Source organism: Mustela erminea, chromosome 2 (assembly GCF_009829155.1).
Source record: "Mustela erminea isolate mMusErm1 chromosome 2, mMusErm1.Pri, whole genome shotgun sequence".
NCBI classification, from domain to species: domain Eukaryota; kingdom Metazoa; phylum Chordata; class Mammalia; order Carnivora; family Mustelidae; genus Mustela; species Mustela erminea.
This window is the reverse complement of record NC_045615.1, coordinates 6,324,829-6,342,709: the sequence shown is the minus strand read 5'-3', so window position 1 is coordinate 6,342,709 and position 17,881 is coordinate 6,324,829. Positions and strand designations below refer to the sequence as shown.

The following is a 17,881-nucleotide window of genomic DNA, read 5'->3' as shown; positions in this document are numbered from 1 at the left end:
TTCATGGTATCTTCTATTTTTAAACTAGAAACTGCAAAACAAATGAGGTAAAACTCTGGTCAAAAATTTAGATTCTTCGGGGTGCCTGGGTGGCTCAGTGGGTTAATAAGCCTCTGCCTTCAGCTCAGGTCATGATCTCAGGTCCTGGGATCGAGCCCCACATCAGGCTCTCTGCTTGGCAGGGAGCCTGCTTCCCCTCTCTCTCTGCCTACTTGTGATCTGTCTTCTCTCTCTGTCAAGTAAATAAATAAATAAGAAATCTTTTAAAAAGAAAAATATTTCGATTTTTCCTTAACCTTATCCTGTAATAGCCTACAAAATGAAGTAATCCATTTCTGGTTTTCAAACTGTTAACCTGGGACAAACAGATTTGTCACACAGCTGTACCCATCTACCTTCTTTAGTATCTTCTGTCCAGGGCTTTCTTTGTCCACCTCCGATCAATTAAAGGAAGGACTTCTGCTGTTCCTTCCCCCAGCAATAAATAAAGACTAGAAGCACACACTTGCTATAAGGTAGAAGCAACCTAAAATGTCCATAAATGCATGAATGGATCAACAAAATGTGGTATATATAAACACAATAGAGTATCATTCAGTCTTAAAAAGGAAGGAAATCTTGTCACATGCTACAATATCGATGAACCCTGAAGACATGAAGTAAGCCAGTCACAAAAAGACAAATACCGTATGATTTCATTTGTAGGAAGTATCTAAGGTAGTCAAATTCATAGAAACAAAGCAAAATGGAGGACACCAGGGGCAGGGGAAGAATCAGGAACTATGAAACAGGTCTAGTTTCAGTTTTGCAATGTGAAAAAGATCTAGAGGTAAGTTTCACAACAACGAGAATACAGTTAACACTACCAAAGTGTATGCTTAAAATCGGTGAATATGGTACACTGTGGGGTTTTTTGTTATGTGTTTTTAACAATAAAAAATGCTTTAAAAGAATTTATTTTATAAGCTAAAAATATTTTGCTTAAAGAACTGGTTCTGTTGCTAGAAAAAAATTAATTCTCCTTTTATGTCAAGGGAGAAAAAGACTAGGAGCAATCCCTTCTCAACTACCAATTCCCATAATAACCATTTTTGCATGCTGCATCCCTAGATAAAAAATTTGACAAGAATTATTTATTGCCTACAACAGATTTCTCTCTTGAAATAGAGCCTTCCCAATCTACTAGTCAATAAGAATGTATTAAAGGTTCCTCTTGGGGCACCTGGGTGGCTCAGTGAATTAAAGCCTCTGCCTTCAGCTCAGGTCATGATCTCAGGATCCTGGGATGGAGCCCCACATCGGGCTCTCTGCTTAGACGGGAACCTGCTTTCCTTCCTCTCTCTCTGCCAGACTCTCTGCCTACTTGTGATCTTTGTCTGTCAAATAAATAAGTAAAATATTTAAAAAAAAAAAAAAAAAGATTCCTCTTATGCTATTTTAGAAACACATCTATTCCATACCCATAGGTCTCTTACCTCGTGGTAAACTGGAAAAAGAAAGAGACAGCCAACACCAAAAAGGTTCTATTTCCACTCTGAGACAAAGGACACCTGATACTCTACAATGTCAAGTTCTAAAAGTTAATATTTTTCCAGATCTTTATTTTAAAAATTTTCTCACCAATCTTTTTTATCTACTTTGGTGTCTCTCTTAATATGGGCTAATAAAGAAATTTAGATTCCTTCTGAATAAAGTATAAAACAAGCCAAGTGGTTCAAAACCCAATATATCCCTCTAATAGTTTTACCGATGGCTAGAGAGACAGAAGTTTTTAATTAAAATTTTTTAAAAATGGGAATACACTAAAACTGTCAAGTCCTCTATCTTAAAGATCCATACCTCTAATATCATAGCAGAAAGAGTTAAGTACTAAAAGGATTCCTAAGAAAAAGATTACCCTCCTAACAGTCTAAAAGCTATTATTTCCATATAAAATAATCTCAACTCTTCCATATTTCAGTAGGCATATAGCCATAGGCAAAACTTTAGGTTAAAGCAGAGGTCCTTAAATAGGATCACTGGTCCATGAACTTCCCTGAACTGGAAAGAAGAGATCATTCAAAGATTTCAGAAGAGAAAATCTCAGTTGATACTGGAACATTGAGAGAGGGAATCAACCAAAAGAAACTAAAAATTACAAAAGTACCACCTCTGGTACAGTGGGTTATAGAAAAGCATTTCATCATGATTTCCCAAGGAATCCACATATGATGCAGGCGAAGACCTGGGTGACACTTGTCAACTACTGCTCAAATTAACTAAACACATGTTATGAAAAGTAAATTTTTAACAAACTCAACATTTAAACACGGATTGGAAAATTGGGGCAACCAGTTTTAAAAGGTGTTATGTACTTTGACAAACGTTCTCTGAAGGATAGAAAAACAGCCACAAAAATACTGAAAATACTAAACAATAAATGAGATTGGGAAATTCAGCAACTGCTTTAAAACAAATTACACTGTACTTAAAAGTAAAATTTAGGAGTACCTGGCTGGCTCAGCAGGAAGAGCATGCAACTCCTGATCTCTGGGCTGTAAGTTTGGGCCCCCCATTGGGTATAGAGATTACTAAAATATAAATAAATTTAAAAAATAAAACTTAAAGAAAACACTGTTCTCTCTCCCCTTCCTCCCTATAGTAATGAAGAGTTGGGAACTACAAAGTTACCATGCCAATTTTATGCCTTTCTTCCAAGAAAAAACAACACATCAAACTGCTACATATTGGCCTCAAAATTAAACACAATGCCAAGGTCACCAACTCATTTCTAATAACCAGGCACGAACCCAGAAATGGCATCATACCAGGCTCTGAGGAACTCAGTAATCCTACATTAAGTATTAATGCTAACTGGACCTGAGCAGATAGTGGGAAAAGCCCTAAAAAACTTTAAGCTAAAGTATTTTGGCAAACATGTACTAGTATGTAATCTCTGCAAGGGAGGTAAATTTAAAAATAGGTATTTTAAAGTCCTAAAGGTATCCTTCCTTCACCAAGATCACCAGATGAAAAGAGCTTAAGGCAGATCTAATTTGGTATCTAAAGAACAGCAAGAGAGTAGGCTGAAACAATAAGTCACAGGAAAGCTTTTATAGGAAAGCTTTAGACATTCATGCACAAAAGCAGCATACTGCTCTCATCACTTATCTTATAGTCTGTGAGACTCTTTTAAAGCATTAATATAGTGAAGCCTATTAAGAGACTAAACCAACTGCTGTCAAGTATTTCTGGATGTCAGGATTTCTTTACACTTAAAATCTGAGGACCCCTAAGGCCTTTCAAATTTTCAAGTATTTGTCGATTTAAAAATATTAGTGATAAACCCTACACATTAACAACAAAAAAAAGAAAAATGACTTTACTTTCCCACAAAAAATTAGCAGAAAGAATGGCACTGTTTTACCCTGTTGCAAATCTCTTTCATGTGTGGCTTAACAGACGACACCTAGATTCTCTTAACTGCTTCTGTATTCAATATACTGTGTTGTGTTGATTAGATATATGAAAAAAACACCCTCATTCAGGTATGTGGTTGAAAAAGCAGCAGTATCTTAATAGGCCTTTCAGGTTACGGATATCCCTTTGACACTACACCAAAACTGGACAAGTGACAGTTTTTTGAAGGTTTGAGGAATCTGAAACCATTTATCAGTCGTGTGTTACATTAAAATCCTATGCTATATGATGCATTTTTTACTTATGCATTTTTTAAACATCACAGGCACTGGACAGTTTTAAAACACTGATTGAGTCATCCAAATATTCAGAGGTTCCAAATGTTGACACATTTCATCACATTAAATCAAAAAATTGCAAACATTAATATTACAGGTCTCATCTGAAACATCTTTCATATTGGTTAAGTTATCCAACTCAGGATGGCATATAAATGTTTTCTAAAATTCTCACTTTGCTTGAAAGCTTAAAATTTTATCGTGGGCAACAAGTATTGTCCACTGAGTCAACAAATTCACTGTTTACTTGAGAAAATGTCTGCCAAATATCCAAGTCTAAATAACCATCATTTATTTGTCATTAGTTCTTTCTAACAAAATAATGTTCCATGAAAGGAGGAGCTAATTAAATGAGCTCAAAACCCAAGTAAGTGCACCAACGCTTTTCCTCCAGACAACATGTACTCTGGTCTGTAACATTAGTGCCATGGTGTGTATCTCATTTTGTCACACAGAATGTTTAACAGACATATACTCAAGAATCAAGATTTAATAAAGTTCGTTTTTACTGTTTCATAAAAAAAATTCCTGTGTAAAATTGGCATTTTCAAACTGCTGGTACATGGTGAAGATTATTACCATGACTATTGGGGCCAGCTGCTGCCAAGGCCTTGATTCACTAAGATACCAGCAGCTTTACCCATATTGTTTTTGTACCACTGCTGCACATGTCAACATTGTCAAAAAGGCAAATATATTATAATGCAAACAGTTTTGACTTCATGGACCTTTTAAAAAAGTTGAGGGGTGACCAGACCACACTCTAAAATAGCTGTTTTGATAATGGTTATGGACCCTCTCTAACCAGAAAAGTGCACATGTGTACAAATATATACACTACTCTTTTTTTTTTTTAAAGATTGTGAGGGTGTGTGCACACATGTGAGCACTGGGGCAGAAGGAGAAGGATGGAGAAGCAGACTTCTCACTGGGCAAGAAGCCTGATGCAGGACTCAATTCCAGGACTCTGGGATCATGACCTGGGCTAACGGCAGACACTCAACTGACTGAGCCACCCAGGAGCCCTAAAACCATTAAAATTTTATGTGATATCCCAAAAACTTTTTCACAATTTTATTTAGGTCTTTATTTGGGGAATATTTAGACTCTACAACCTGAATTTTTTTTCCCCAAAGAACCAGTCTGTAAGTCTAAATCCTACCAAAAACAAAGAGAAAGTTAACTGTTGAAAGATGCAATGCACATGGACATGGATATGCACTGGACATGCAATGCATATCCAAATTCCATAAAAACAAGGCTTCATGTAATAAAATCATATCCTAAAACAACTTACTATAAAAAAATTGACACTGTCAAATATGGAGATAAGGGAAGATATACTTGTTTTAAAATATTATAAATTTAAAATTATTAAGTCAACAATATTAAATAATGAAAATGTACAAAAAATAATATCCATACATATTTGAATTTTTAGTATTTAATATTTCCACAAGTAAAATTTAAGCAAGTAATAGATTACCAGGTATTGCTACTGCAAAAAAAAATTAGGAAAACTTCCTTCCTGTTGCACTTTAAAATAATGAACTTGGTTTTCTAGTGCTGAATCCAGATTTTAAAAACAAAATCAGTAATGCTTCTTCTACTAAATACAAAGGACTGAGAAGGGATCAAGTGATATATAAATGGGTTGCACTGGCCATGGGTTGATGATGTTGGATGATGGGGGTTCAATACACTATTCCATACACTTTCCATAATATTCAAAATCTCCCATAATGAAGTGTTTAAAAAAAAAAAAAAAACACACACACAAGTACAAAAAAATAAAAATAAAAGCGCAAATACAAAAAGAACCAGACCAATTAAAAACTGGCCAATTACTACCTTCAGGACAAATGAAGAGATGCACAAGAAATACTGCAGTCTTGGTTCAGCAGTGAACATCCACATGGTCATCATAATGTAAGCACTGACTTCTAATTTAGTCATATACATGGTATGGTTAAATTAGGGTATGGGAATGATAAACTGGGGTATGGGGTGATGGGGTGATAATATTAATAGCTTAATTTTCACCTACTAGAGGAAAGTCCATTGGAAATGTCTAAAATCCACGAGAAAAAGAAGTTATCACTTTATTCACAAAATATTAAACAACAGGGAATAGTGGAAGAGTTGAATATAATCGCCTTTAGAAGGACGAGGGAGGATTAGGGCGTGGATGAAGGTAGGGACTGCCAGTTTTCACTCTAAACCCTTTCTAACACAGTACTGATTTAAAAACATACAGACAGACAGACACACACACAACACACACAATTTTTTTGGGTGAAATCTAACAAATACAGAAAATCAAAAATCAAAAGAGAAATGTCCAGGATAATCAGTTAATCACTACAGCCACCACCCAGTCAAAACACTACCTCCATGAGGCCCCCAGATTCCTTCTCAAGAACAACTCCCTTCCATCACTTAAAATTACATAACCACAACATATTGGCTTTTATAGCAATTATTTTGTAGCTATTCCTTCAAGTTTACCACTTTAGTATGTGTCTCTAAGGCTACGGTTAGTTTTGAATGTTTTTTAAACTTTGTATTAGTGGACTCAAAGAATATGTATAAAACACATATATACCATCTCTTCACTTTGGCTGAGGAGAAATTCTTAAATTCCCCAGTTTTCTCATTTTCGAACTCTTCCTTACTTGCCATAAATGTTCCAACAATAACAGCTAAACCCTTACAACACTTTATGTGCCAAGTTACTGTTTTATGCATATGAACTCATTTAATCACCAAAACAACAGCGTAAGGAAGATTTTATTGTGATCTTCATTTTAGAAAGAAGAAAACAGGCACAAAGAGGTGAATTAATTTGCCCAAGATTACCCAGCTAGCAGAGGACTGTATTATGTAGAGGATGCAATTATGTAGCCTAGCACCAGTGTCTGTGCTACCTACTATCTCATGAGAGCAAGTTGTCAATAAAGGAAATTTTTCAAGTATGGAATATGATAAAATGTTATTACCACTACCACAAAGATTAAAAGGAAAACTGCAGGAGGGGCACCTGGGTGGCTCAGTGGGTTAAAGCCTCTGCCTTCGGCTCAGGTCATGATCCCAGGGTCCTGGGATTGAGCCCCGAGCCCCAAACATGGGCTCTCTGCTCGGCGGGGAGCCTGCTTCCTCCTCTCTGTCTGCCTCTCTGCCTACTTGTGACCTCTGTCAAATAAATAAATAAAACCTTAAAAAAAAAAAAAGGAAAACTGCAGGATTAGAGATTGTCTGAGTGATAGAGACTTTAGTACCTCACCCTTCTCCCAAACAAAGAGCTACACCAAAGATAAACCACTTAAAAGTGCCTGAGGAGGGTCGACTCGATGGCTCAGTCCTTAGGTGTCTGCCTTCGGCTCAGGTCATGAGGGATCGAGCCCCACATTGGGCTCCCTGTTCTAATGGAAGCCTGCTTCTCCCTCTGCCACTTCCCCTGCTTGTGTTCCCTCTCTCACCGTGTCTCTGTCAAATAGATAAAATCATTAAAAAAAAAAAAAAAAAAGTGCCTGAAGAGAGACCTATGCATAGAATAAGTATCCCAATAAGAGTACCCCCATCAACCAAAGACCAATCACAGTTATCTGGTCAAACATAAAAATTCTTAGTTCTGCAATGCACTTAATGACAAATTATGAGCCTTCATTAAGTCCAATAAAGACTTCTTTGTAAATTAAGGCCCCCAAAGAGCCCAGTATCTCATACAACTTAACTTACCGGTAGTAATAATGTTGGGCTCTTTCTTCTCTAAAACATCTTTGAGAGTTAACAAGATTAGCATATAAGGAACAACAGAAATCTAATCCAGTCCTGTCATCTTAAGGCTAAGCTTACTGGAACCCAAAGAATCACTTATTCCAAGTGACATATACTTGTTTGTCCCCAGGATAAAAACTCAAGGTCTCCTAACTTCTATTACACAGCTGTAGAAGATCAATCCAAGTAAATACATCCATGACATCCAGAGTATACCACAATCATCTTTTCAATGGATCTCTCTCCCTTTCAGAACCTCATAATAGTAATCACATTCCTTCATTCCAACAAATACTCAACATTTACTGGTGTGCCAGGCACTGTTCTAAGCACCGTAATTTGTATAGTATACTCTGCATAGAGCAGATGCATTAGTCCTACACAGTGTAACAGTGTAACTCTGCATAGAGCAGATGCATTAGTCCTACACAGTGTAACAGAGATTTAGGGTAAATTATAAATAAGAAGGGCTATAAAGAAAGATTTTTTAAATATTTCCAAGAAAGGAAGGTAAGGAAAAGAGTTACAGACATGACCTGAAGAATTCTAACAAGTGATAAATTGTGGGATGACTGTAAGGCATTCCGAGGTGGGAACAGCAAAAAAACAAAAGACCCAGGAGTAAGACTGTACAAGACTTGTTGAGAAACAGCAACCATTTAGCTGGATCATAACCCGTATTAGCAGATGAACTTAGAGAAACGGGACATACTGTTGGAAAGATCTCGTATTCTACGCAGAAATATCTGAATGTAATTCATAATCCTAGGGAGGCAGTGACCACTTAAGATTTCTGAGGAACATAAAACTGGGACAGCATTTAAGATTAACTTAGAAGCAAAACACAGAACAAGAAGCAGGGAACCTAAATGGATGAAAGATACCGAGATCCTGAACTAAGGGAAGTTGGGTATGGAAAGAAGACTAAAACATTGCAAAACTAACAATGGTATGCCATGACAGCTAGCTGCATGTAGGAGTGGAAAGACAATCCAGGGCATTTGATGGGAAAGAACTTGCAATACATCATTAACAGAAAACAGGCAAGCTAAACTGAAGATTTAGCTAGATGTAACCTGTTTAGAGATTACAGTCTAAACCAAGGGGGAAAACTTTAATCTTATTTGAGAAAAGCTAATCTTCCCGTAGGAATATAAACATAATAGACCATGACATGGAAACTACAGTATGCAAAAATAAATAAATAAATAAATGAAAATAAAAATTAGAGGAGTATAGTGTGAAAATTAGGGGCTTTTTTAAACTTACTACACTAGCATAAACTTAGGTACTTGACTTAAGTCATGTTTTTATTAAAATATACATACCAAGCCTCAGCATGCTAAGATGCTAGGAATGCACTGTATGTTAAACTTTATTTAACAACCTCAAAAAAAAAAAAAAAAATCATTTAATGAATCAGTAGCAAGGGGCACCTGGGTGGCTCAGTGGGTTAGGCTGCTGCCTTCAGCTCAGATCATGATCTCAGGGTCCTGGCATGGAGTCCCACACTGGGCTTTCTGCTGGAGGGTGGGGGGGAGGCTGCCTATCTCTCTCTCTCTCTCGTTTTCTCTCTCTCTGCCTACTTGTGATCTCTGTCAAATAAATAAATAAAAATCTTAAAAAAAAAAAGAATCAGTAGCAAAATGTAGCTACTAAGTATTAACAGAATAGAACTACAACTGATCCCATCATACATATCACAAACCATTATTTGATTCAGTTAGGTAAGTTTAGAACCATCAATTTATTTTAATTAAAACCCACGTGGTCTCTTTGCCTACTGTTTAAAAAAAAAAAAACGATGAGCTCCTTCAGGGCAGGGTTTATGTCCCAGATACCTTGCAGCCCCAAAGCTCAACATTTCAGAACCCCTCAACATATCTTTGCTATAAAAAATAAGTGGAAATCAACCCAGGAATAATTTCCAAGTATACAGCACTCTCATAACTTGAGTATTATACAACAGCACAAATGATCCAGTATTCAGTGGCTACTATTCAACAGGTAATGGAATTACAAAATGAGTAACACCTGAGTCCTCCCTTGAACTTACAGGATTTCTCTCAACAAACCAACCACCACAAGCTTCACCAGAAAACCTTGATTTGCGCTATTTATGCGACCATCAGTGAGTCTCTTAACTAAGATTTCTCGTTTCTCATCTGAAAAACAGATGAGGATTCAACAGAAATGTGATAGTGCTCCATAAAGTATCACAGGTACAATGTATGCCAGCTGGCTCCCCAAAGAACACCAAACTGATCAAACACTTCACTGATAATGACACTGACACAGGCAAATCCAAGCATTTGACTGGCTCAACGTAAGTCTATCATCCTACCATTACTTAAGAAATCCTCAAAACTAACAGTACTGCAGATAGTAGGTTAGAAATAGGATCTTAACGAGGACAATACAATCTACAGAGGATGATTTATAAACTTAAGGGACACTTTTTAAAATTAAAAGTACATTTTAATTCATTTGAGTTTTGTTGGAAAATTCCTACCATAATTCAAGACAGAATACCATTAAAATTCAAACTTTAAACAGTATTTCTGAACAATGAAATGATACAACTACTTTATGGGAAATAATGCCTCCAGCACCTAAAACCATCTCAAATGAGTGCAAAACTGACACTTCCAAACTTGAAGTTTTTGAAATACACTAAATAAATTTGGGAGAAGAAGACTTAAGTTTATCTGATCAAACCTAGCTTCTAGCCACAAAAGAATAGGCTCCCCAGAACCATGGTTGTTTCCTTACCCACCTAAATTTATCCTTACCAGACAATAAAATGTATCATTTGAGCCATCATTTCTTTACAGAATGTCAATCAACACCACACAATGAAAGCAGGCAAGTTAAACACTAAAAATCTTACCTCAAAAATGAAAGACAATCATGCAAAAAAATGTCTGAGGTAAATGTTGATGCCTTTTTTAACATTATCTAAAAATGATGCCTGAACATGAAAATGCATCACCATTTATTTGTATATGAAATTTACAGTCAAGAAATCTTTACAATATGAAACTTAGATTTTTCTTGTGACAGTTTTATATACATCATACTCTAGTACCTTCACTTAACAGATAAAAAGTAATGATATAAGGTATTAATAATAAAAGACTAAAAACCATTTTCCAGAAAAGTGACTTTTAAAACTGTTCCTCCATTGCTCAGACAAAAAACTCAGTCTGTTCTTAAAGTGTAACAGATCTAGCTGGAAGGAAATCATTCAGTAATCAAAATTCTGACTCCATATTCAAATTTTGCATTATTAAGTGCTTTCTTACCTTCTGCTACATCATCATCTACTGCTCCTTTCACCTGAGAAAAACACCACTGAATATCGTTCCCTCCTCCAGCTCCTGGAAAAAGAAAACATAGCAATTAAAACTGAGTTCTGTTCATGTTTACTCTCGTAAACACAGAGATGGTATCCATGGTTGGCATGATACTAATAGCCTGGTACTGCCCACACATACAACCACCAGCCCAGAGCACTAACTTGGAAAGAGGTTAGTCTCCAATAACTGGTAGTGCATTTAAAAAAAAAGAGAGATTGATTCCAGGTATGAAATATCTGAAGGCCACGTACTATCATTAACACTGCATATGTGTTTAAAACTTCCATTTTCCCTTCCCTTCAAATACAGTAAAAGCCTCACAGTCACGCAAGACCTACCAGAGAAAAGTAAATACCAAAGTCAGACAGTTTTCCTTTAAGTTTACAAAAGCCTGCAGAAGGGTTAATAAGGTTAAACTACCATAAAACATGGAATGAAGAGAAAACTTCAGGAACATTACAGCCTGGGTGAGGAGTAATGATTCATACGAACCCAATCACCAAAGCGCACACACAGCAAACACAACACTCACCACCCATTTCTTTGCATTTCATTACCAGCAAATCACTGAGGAGGCTGTCAGAGGAAGCTTGTTTTGCCTCCTTTCACCTTATCCCTCAGAATGCAGAGGGCCTTGCAAAGAATTTCCCTAGTTTGTCATCATCTTATGCAAAACAATTTTTATTTAGCTTAATTATTCAACAAGGCCAAAGAGCAACTTGTTTACAGCAAAACATAGGTCAATCCAACACGTTAACTTTTTTGAAGGTTTATTTAAAGGTTATCTAAATACTGTAAAAAGCATGGAAAATTGGTTTAGTTCCTGAATGTCTCTATTTCACTTCCAAGCACTGTGGAGAAAATGTCCCGGATCTATGGAGGAAGAAACTGAATCAACACCTAAAACTGGCTCTTAGAAAAAGGAAGACATTCAGCAACATCAAAATGTATAAAAACCACTCTCAAAGCAATTATCTTTCTCTTCCTTCACCTTCATTTCTTGCTAAATATTCCAAACTGCATTTCTCTATGCAACCTCCCCCCACCCCAAGCTTTTACCTAAATCTCTCCCCCCTTGGCTATTTATATCATTGAACTCCACAACTATTTTAACTAACTCTACGAAACCCTTTTGGGAAAAGGACATCTGCACAAAAACTAACATACAAAACGCAAAGTTTAAATTACATTTTTCATGCAACTTGGTCTATTAAAGACCTTGCACTCTTGAGCACGAAGGTTAAGAAACCAAAGGGAACGAGTGCAAGACAAAAAAAATTCAGGCTTACGATCTCAAAAATATACGTACCCACAGTGGGGGGAAAAAATACACATAGGTCCCCAATGTATTTCAACTTGCAAAGTACTCTTCCTTCTCAGTACAAAATACATTAATATGAACACGCAAGAAGGCTTGCAGCAAGGGAAAAAACAGGATTGTATTAAGGAAAAACCCTTAAAAAAGCCCCGGGGAGCTGGGGGGAAACCGGGGAGAGCGGGGTTTATAACCGGCTCTTCCAAGCGGTAGGGACAAATCTGCACTCGCCCCCACCCCGCCCCACCCACGCCTTACCCCCCGGCTCGCCAGCACACACCCCACCCCCACCCGTGCCAAGGTTCCAGCCCTCATTTTAAAAGCCATTTCTGTATCACAACGACCCCTTGCCTCAGCAGAACCCTCCCCACCCCCACCCCACCCCACTTGACCAATTCCCTGAAATCCAAGGGGCGCCCCGTGGCTCTACGAGAGGCACAGGCGGTCGCTAGGGGGTGATGGAGGGAGAAGGAAGGAAGCGGTGCCTTGTCAGTGGACGAGGGTGATTTCTCCTTTACCTGCCATGTTGCGCTGCAAATGGTGACCCTGCTGGGTTCCTCGGGGTCTCTGCTTCCTGAACTCACCCCCCTCACCTGGGGATGGGGGGGTAGAGAGGGCGGATGGCGGCGGATGGCACCTGTGGGGGGAAAGGGCGGGGGTCAGGGGAGAAGGAAGGAGGGGCGAGCAGAACAGCCAGCAGGATGGTGGATTTCGCTCTGGGGCTTCCCCGCTCTCGCTCTTTCTCCAGCGGCGGCGGCGGCAGCTACGACAGCGACGGCGGCGGCAGCGGCAGGGGTAGGCGACTCCACTTTCAAAATGGCGCCGGCTGGCCTGGCCAGTGACGTCACCCGGGGGCGGAGCGGCCGGGCCGGGCCGGGCCGGGCCGGGCCGGAGGGGCGGGGCGGGGCGGGGCGGGGCGAGGGCCGGGGCGGGAACCGGAGGGGGAGGGGCGGGGAGCCGCCGGCCTGACTCCGGGTCCCCGCCCCTTCCTCCCCCGCCCCGCGCGCTGCGTCCCCGCGGGCCTGGCCTGCGCCGCGCCCTATCCCGCGCGCTGTTGGTCTGAGGTCCTGCAGTGCCCCGTCTGCCCTCCGTCCCCGGCCCGGTCCGCTGTCCTGTGCACATCGCAGTGTCCCAAACCCTCGCGCCTGTGCCTGGACTCCGGAACGGGCTCAGCCGTGCCGTTACCATGTTCGCTCGCGGGGATTCGTGGGATCTTGTGTCTTTGAGCGTACCGTGTTTCTACTTAAAATAGTGACTCTGTAGCCAATGAAAAAAAGGACGGGGGTGGGGGGCTGGATAGACTTGGCGGCTCGGCCGAGGGAAGAGTTCGCGGGTCTGAGAAGGACGCAGCTGGCCTGGTTCCATGTGGGTGAATTAAATACCTTCCCATGGGCCCCGGGAACCGAGGCAAGAGTCCTTGGCGACTGAAAGCAGTTGAGGGTTTCTGAACAGAAAGCGGAGTTTGCTGGTAGCAGACATGGCGGAAAAAGTGGCCCGGTCGGTCCAGCTGAGAGAGTGGAAGCGGTGGTTAAGCCAAGAGCTGGGCTCTGAAGCCAGGCTGCCAAATGCGGACGCCATGCATGAGATGAGGTTAACAGTCCTGCCTCATAGGATTGTTTCAAAGATTAAATGACTTAATTAGAATACATGATGAATGTTTGCCGCCGTTATTGTTAGATTTGTGTTGAAAGCATCTTCAACAGAGTTAAGAGGTACAAGAAAAAAACAAAACAAAACAGGAGACACTAGTCCAAGAGGGTTAGCATAGGTACCTCATTGAAAGATGCATTAACGATGCAATCGCTATATCCTACTGGACACTTTACATATCTCAGTGCCCGCAACACTCCTAGGATACAGATATGCATATTTTGCACATGACCAACACCTGTAAAAATATCCGGAATTTGACCTTAAGGCTGAAAGGAGTGATCAGGCGTTCAGGGAATAAGGGGAAGTTAACAATTATTTACATCTCCTCCTCATAGCTCCACTTTCTACCTTGGTCTAGATTGCTAGAACAGTTCGATTGTAAAACAAGTTTCAAAACATCCACACAGGGGTGCCTGGTTGGCTCAGTGGGTGAACCCTCTGCCTTTGAATCGGGTCATGATCTTGGGGTCCTGGGATGGAGCCCCACGTTGGACTCTGCTGGGCAGGGAACCTGCTTCCTCCTCTGCGTCTCTGCCTGCTTGTGATCCCTGTCAGTCAAATAAATAACTAAAATCTTTAAAAAATAAAAAAATAAACAAAACATATCCACACAGAAAAACTGCACCATTGGAGTATTATTTCTCCGTTTCTATCTTAGTATTTCGCCCTTAACCAGTGAATAAGCAGACTAAAAATCCACACTGTATTTGTCATCTTTCAGCTACCTGTACAAAGCATGAACGCACTGTGTGCTGTACTGACTTCTATTTTGGTTGACTTCATAAATGTGTCTCTCTACCTATGCCTTTACTACTCGTTTTTCCTTTCTACTTTCCATGCCATTGTTTTATAATTCAATCCTAGACTCTCCAGTGAACCTTAAAACAGAGAGAGACTAGACCATTAAACTAGAGGACTGGCACCCCTAATACACAAGTCACTTTCTTGTTTTATGCTTCAGCTTTTGCTATGCGTAAGATTTGTATCTTCACGCTTCCTAAAAAACGATTTGGTCTACATAAATGATTCGTTCTTCTTAGAAGCCAATGAAGCTTGCCTAGAAACTAAGATAATTATAACAGAAGTTCATACAGCACTATGTGCTGGGTGCTGTCCTAAGAACATTGTACGCACTCTTGAGGGTACTACGTGCCTATGGGACAAGCTGAGATAGGTCTAATGGGTCTAATAATCAAGAATTGGTGACCCTAAGCTAGTAGCCCAAAGACAAGGGTTGCTCTTGTTGGTCCCTGCTTCCTTATCTTATGTTCTATCTTCTGTCTCTGTACTAGGGCCCTTTCCTTACCATTTCGTGAAAATGTCTTCTGTCAAGGTAATTAATGATCTCCATGTAACCAAATCCAATGATCACTTCTTTGATTTTTCTCTTTCTTGACTTTCCAACAGTATTTGAAACCACTCACCACTCCATGCTTTTTGAGACCCTTTTTTTTTTTTGCTTGTTATATGATTGGTTTACACCCAATCTTTCCATACACATTTTTTAGTTTCCTTTGCTGGCTCCTCCTCCGGGATCACCCTGTAAATATTAGGGTGATATGTCTTCCTGTCTTCTGCTCTATATACGCCTCTCTATCCCAGGCAACCTCATTTAGTATTTACAGATGTAAATACCGTGTATATACCAGTCACTGCCAAATCTAGACCTCCAGCTGTCCTCTCCCTGGAACTGCAGACACACACATCTACCTGCCTGTTTGACATTTCTACAGATGTCCAATAAGCATATCAAACAAGTAGTGACAGAACATAAATCTTGATTCCACATCTGCTTCATACCTTGGCTGATGCTGGTTTTTCCCTGGAATGTCACCATCCCCTCTAACCCACCCCTGCCTCAACAGACCCACATACCCATCTCTTTCTCCTTCCTCAGCCAGTAAAACCCTTCCTGGTTCTTTAAAAATCAATTCTGATGTAACTGCCTTCAGAAAGCTTTCTTTGATATTTTCCCTCATTCCCTATCAACCTTAAGCTGGGTTGGGTGCAGTTCTGAAGTATTCTCATAAAATCTAATGTACTTCACTCTCGCTAGATTATGTTAAAATTATATAAATATGTGTCTGTTACTAATGGAGTTCTTTGAGGAAGGAGGTATGTCTTATTCATCTCCATATCACCAGCCACATAATTTGTTGGATTAACGGATGAATGAATAAATCTCTCTGGCTTGGGAAGAAAACCACTAAAGTATTATCTCCATAAAGCTGACCCTATCATACTTGTTTTCACTTACTCTTTTTATCCCTGGAAAAAAGAGGCATTTTACAAATTATCTTGGTCATTCCAATGTATATCTATTAGGCATAGTTGGTTAAATTTCTAAGTTGCTTAGGGATAGATTCATCCCAATTATTTCCAACTGCTCCTTTGTGCCTAAATACATATTAACCAAGAGAATCCCACAGGACATCACTCCTCATCCGTATGATCCACACACCTTCACGCAAACATTTTGTCATTAAGCCCCTAGTCAGAACTTCAACACCTGACATGGGTAAGATGCCTAAAGAAATAGTTCCCTGCAGAACTGAGTTCAGCCTAGACACACCAAGAGGAAAACTCAAGGTTTTCCTGATGAGGTCCTGGAGAACCTACAAGTCTTAGAGGTGTTTTGGTTCCAGTCTAAACTGAGAGGCACTAAGGGCTCCTACAATGGAGCTAATGGGACTCACCAGTGGGGTTTTGCAAGCTGGCTTTTTAAAGCATTTCATATAAGGAGGGGAGAATCTCTTGAAAGTTGTTTGTTTCCTTGGAGTGAGGTTGAATACAAACCCTCCTTCACACTGAGAAGTGGCACTGTCTAGATGCTTCTCCTCTAGGCAGTTAGAATTAGGAATGTCTAAAAAAGACCATGAACTCAAGGGTAAAAGGAGAAGTCCTTGATTAGTAAATGACACAATTTAAAATTTTGGCAAACTCACTACAAGCCATGCTTTCTAACATTGAACAAGTTCAAGGACTTCATAGGAAAAATTATAAGCAGATGTCAGCTTCTTACATACTTTCTTAATATCTACAAATTTGGCCTACAAAGCAGTTTTCCAAAACCCCACAGAGTCTAGATTATATTGACAATTCACATCACAATATTCAAGGTATAGAACACACTATCAATGGGTGCCTGGATGGCTCAGTTGTTAAGTGGCTGCCTTCTGCTCAGGTCGTGATCCCACCGTCCTGAGCTCCTGCTCAGCGGGAGGCCTGCTTCTCACTCTCGCATTTGCCCCTCTCTCGCTCTCTCTCTGTCAAATAAATAAATAAAATCTTAAAAAAAAAAAAAAAGAAGAATGCACTATCAAATCACTGAAATATCCTACACTAGCAGGTGTTTAAAGAAAACAATAGTGAATCTACCAAGAGGACTTTATGTAGCCAAATGTTTGTAAAAACAGAGGAAATTGCTTACACTTTAGTAACAGGATACAAAATACAAATACAATACAATCATAGGTATGTACAGAAACATACACAAAATACATGGAACTGAAAAAGACAGGAAGGAAAGGTACCAAGGTGTTCACAGAAATGTCTCTAGACAGGGACACAGTGGTAATTTTTTCTTCTTTGACATTTGTGTTTCTCCCAATTGTCTATAATCAATAAATATTAAGGGAAAGAATAAACTTTAGCTTGAAAGTTCTTTAAAAGTCCATTCTAATGCTGGTATTAGAGTTTGTTGATAAAATCTGTGTTATAGATACTCCACCTTAAAGTTAGAGTTGTAGTCCATTATAACTATGTTCAAAGATGTGATTCAATCCACGGTTTTACCATAAAACAAAGAAATATTTTCTTTTGGCCTTTTAACAGTGTGCATATTTTTTTAAAGATTTTATTTATTTATTTGATAGACGGAGATCACAAGTAGGCAGAGAGGCAGGCAGAGAGAGAGAGAGGAGGAAGCAGGCTCCCCACAGAGTAGAGAGCCAGATGGGGGGCTCGATTCCAGGACCCTGGGATCATGACCTAAGCCGAAGGCAGAGGCTTTAACCCACTGAGCCACCCAGGCACCTAAA

General features: G+C 39.5%; 1 protein-coding gene across 2 annotated transcripts in view; it reads right to left on the bottom strand.

The window, feature by feature from the left end:
• Nucleotides 1–13,062, bottom strand: part of PPP2R2A (protein phosphatase 2 regulatory subunit Balpha) — an 88,948-nt gene extending 75,886 nt beyond the window's left edge. The window contains exons 1-2 of one of the 2 annotated variants that reach the window (XM_032332214.1): nucleotides 12,707–13,062; nucleotides 10,820–10,894 (exon numbers count right to left, since the gene is read on the bottom strand). In XM_032332214.1, coding sequence (XP_032188105.1) covers nucleotides 10,820–10,894; nucleotides 12,707–12,713 — 82 coding nt within the window. In that variant the 5' untranslated portion in view covers nucleotides 12,714–13,062. Of the gene's footprint in view, nucleotides 1–10,819; nucleotides 10,895–12,706 lie in introns of those variants that run through there. The other variant, XM_032332215.1, reaches the window with a different exon arrangement.
• Between the last annotated feature and the right edge of the window lie 4,819 nt (nucleotides 13,063–17,881).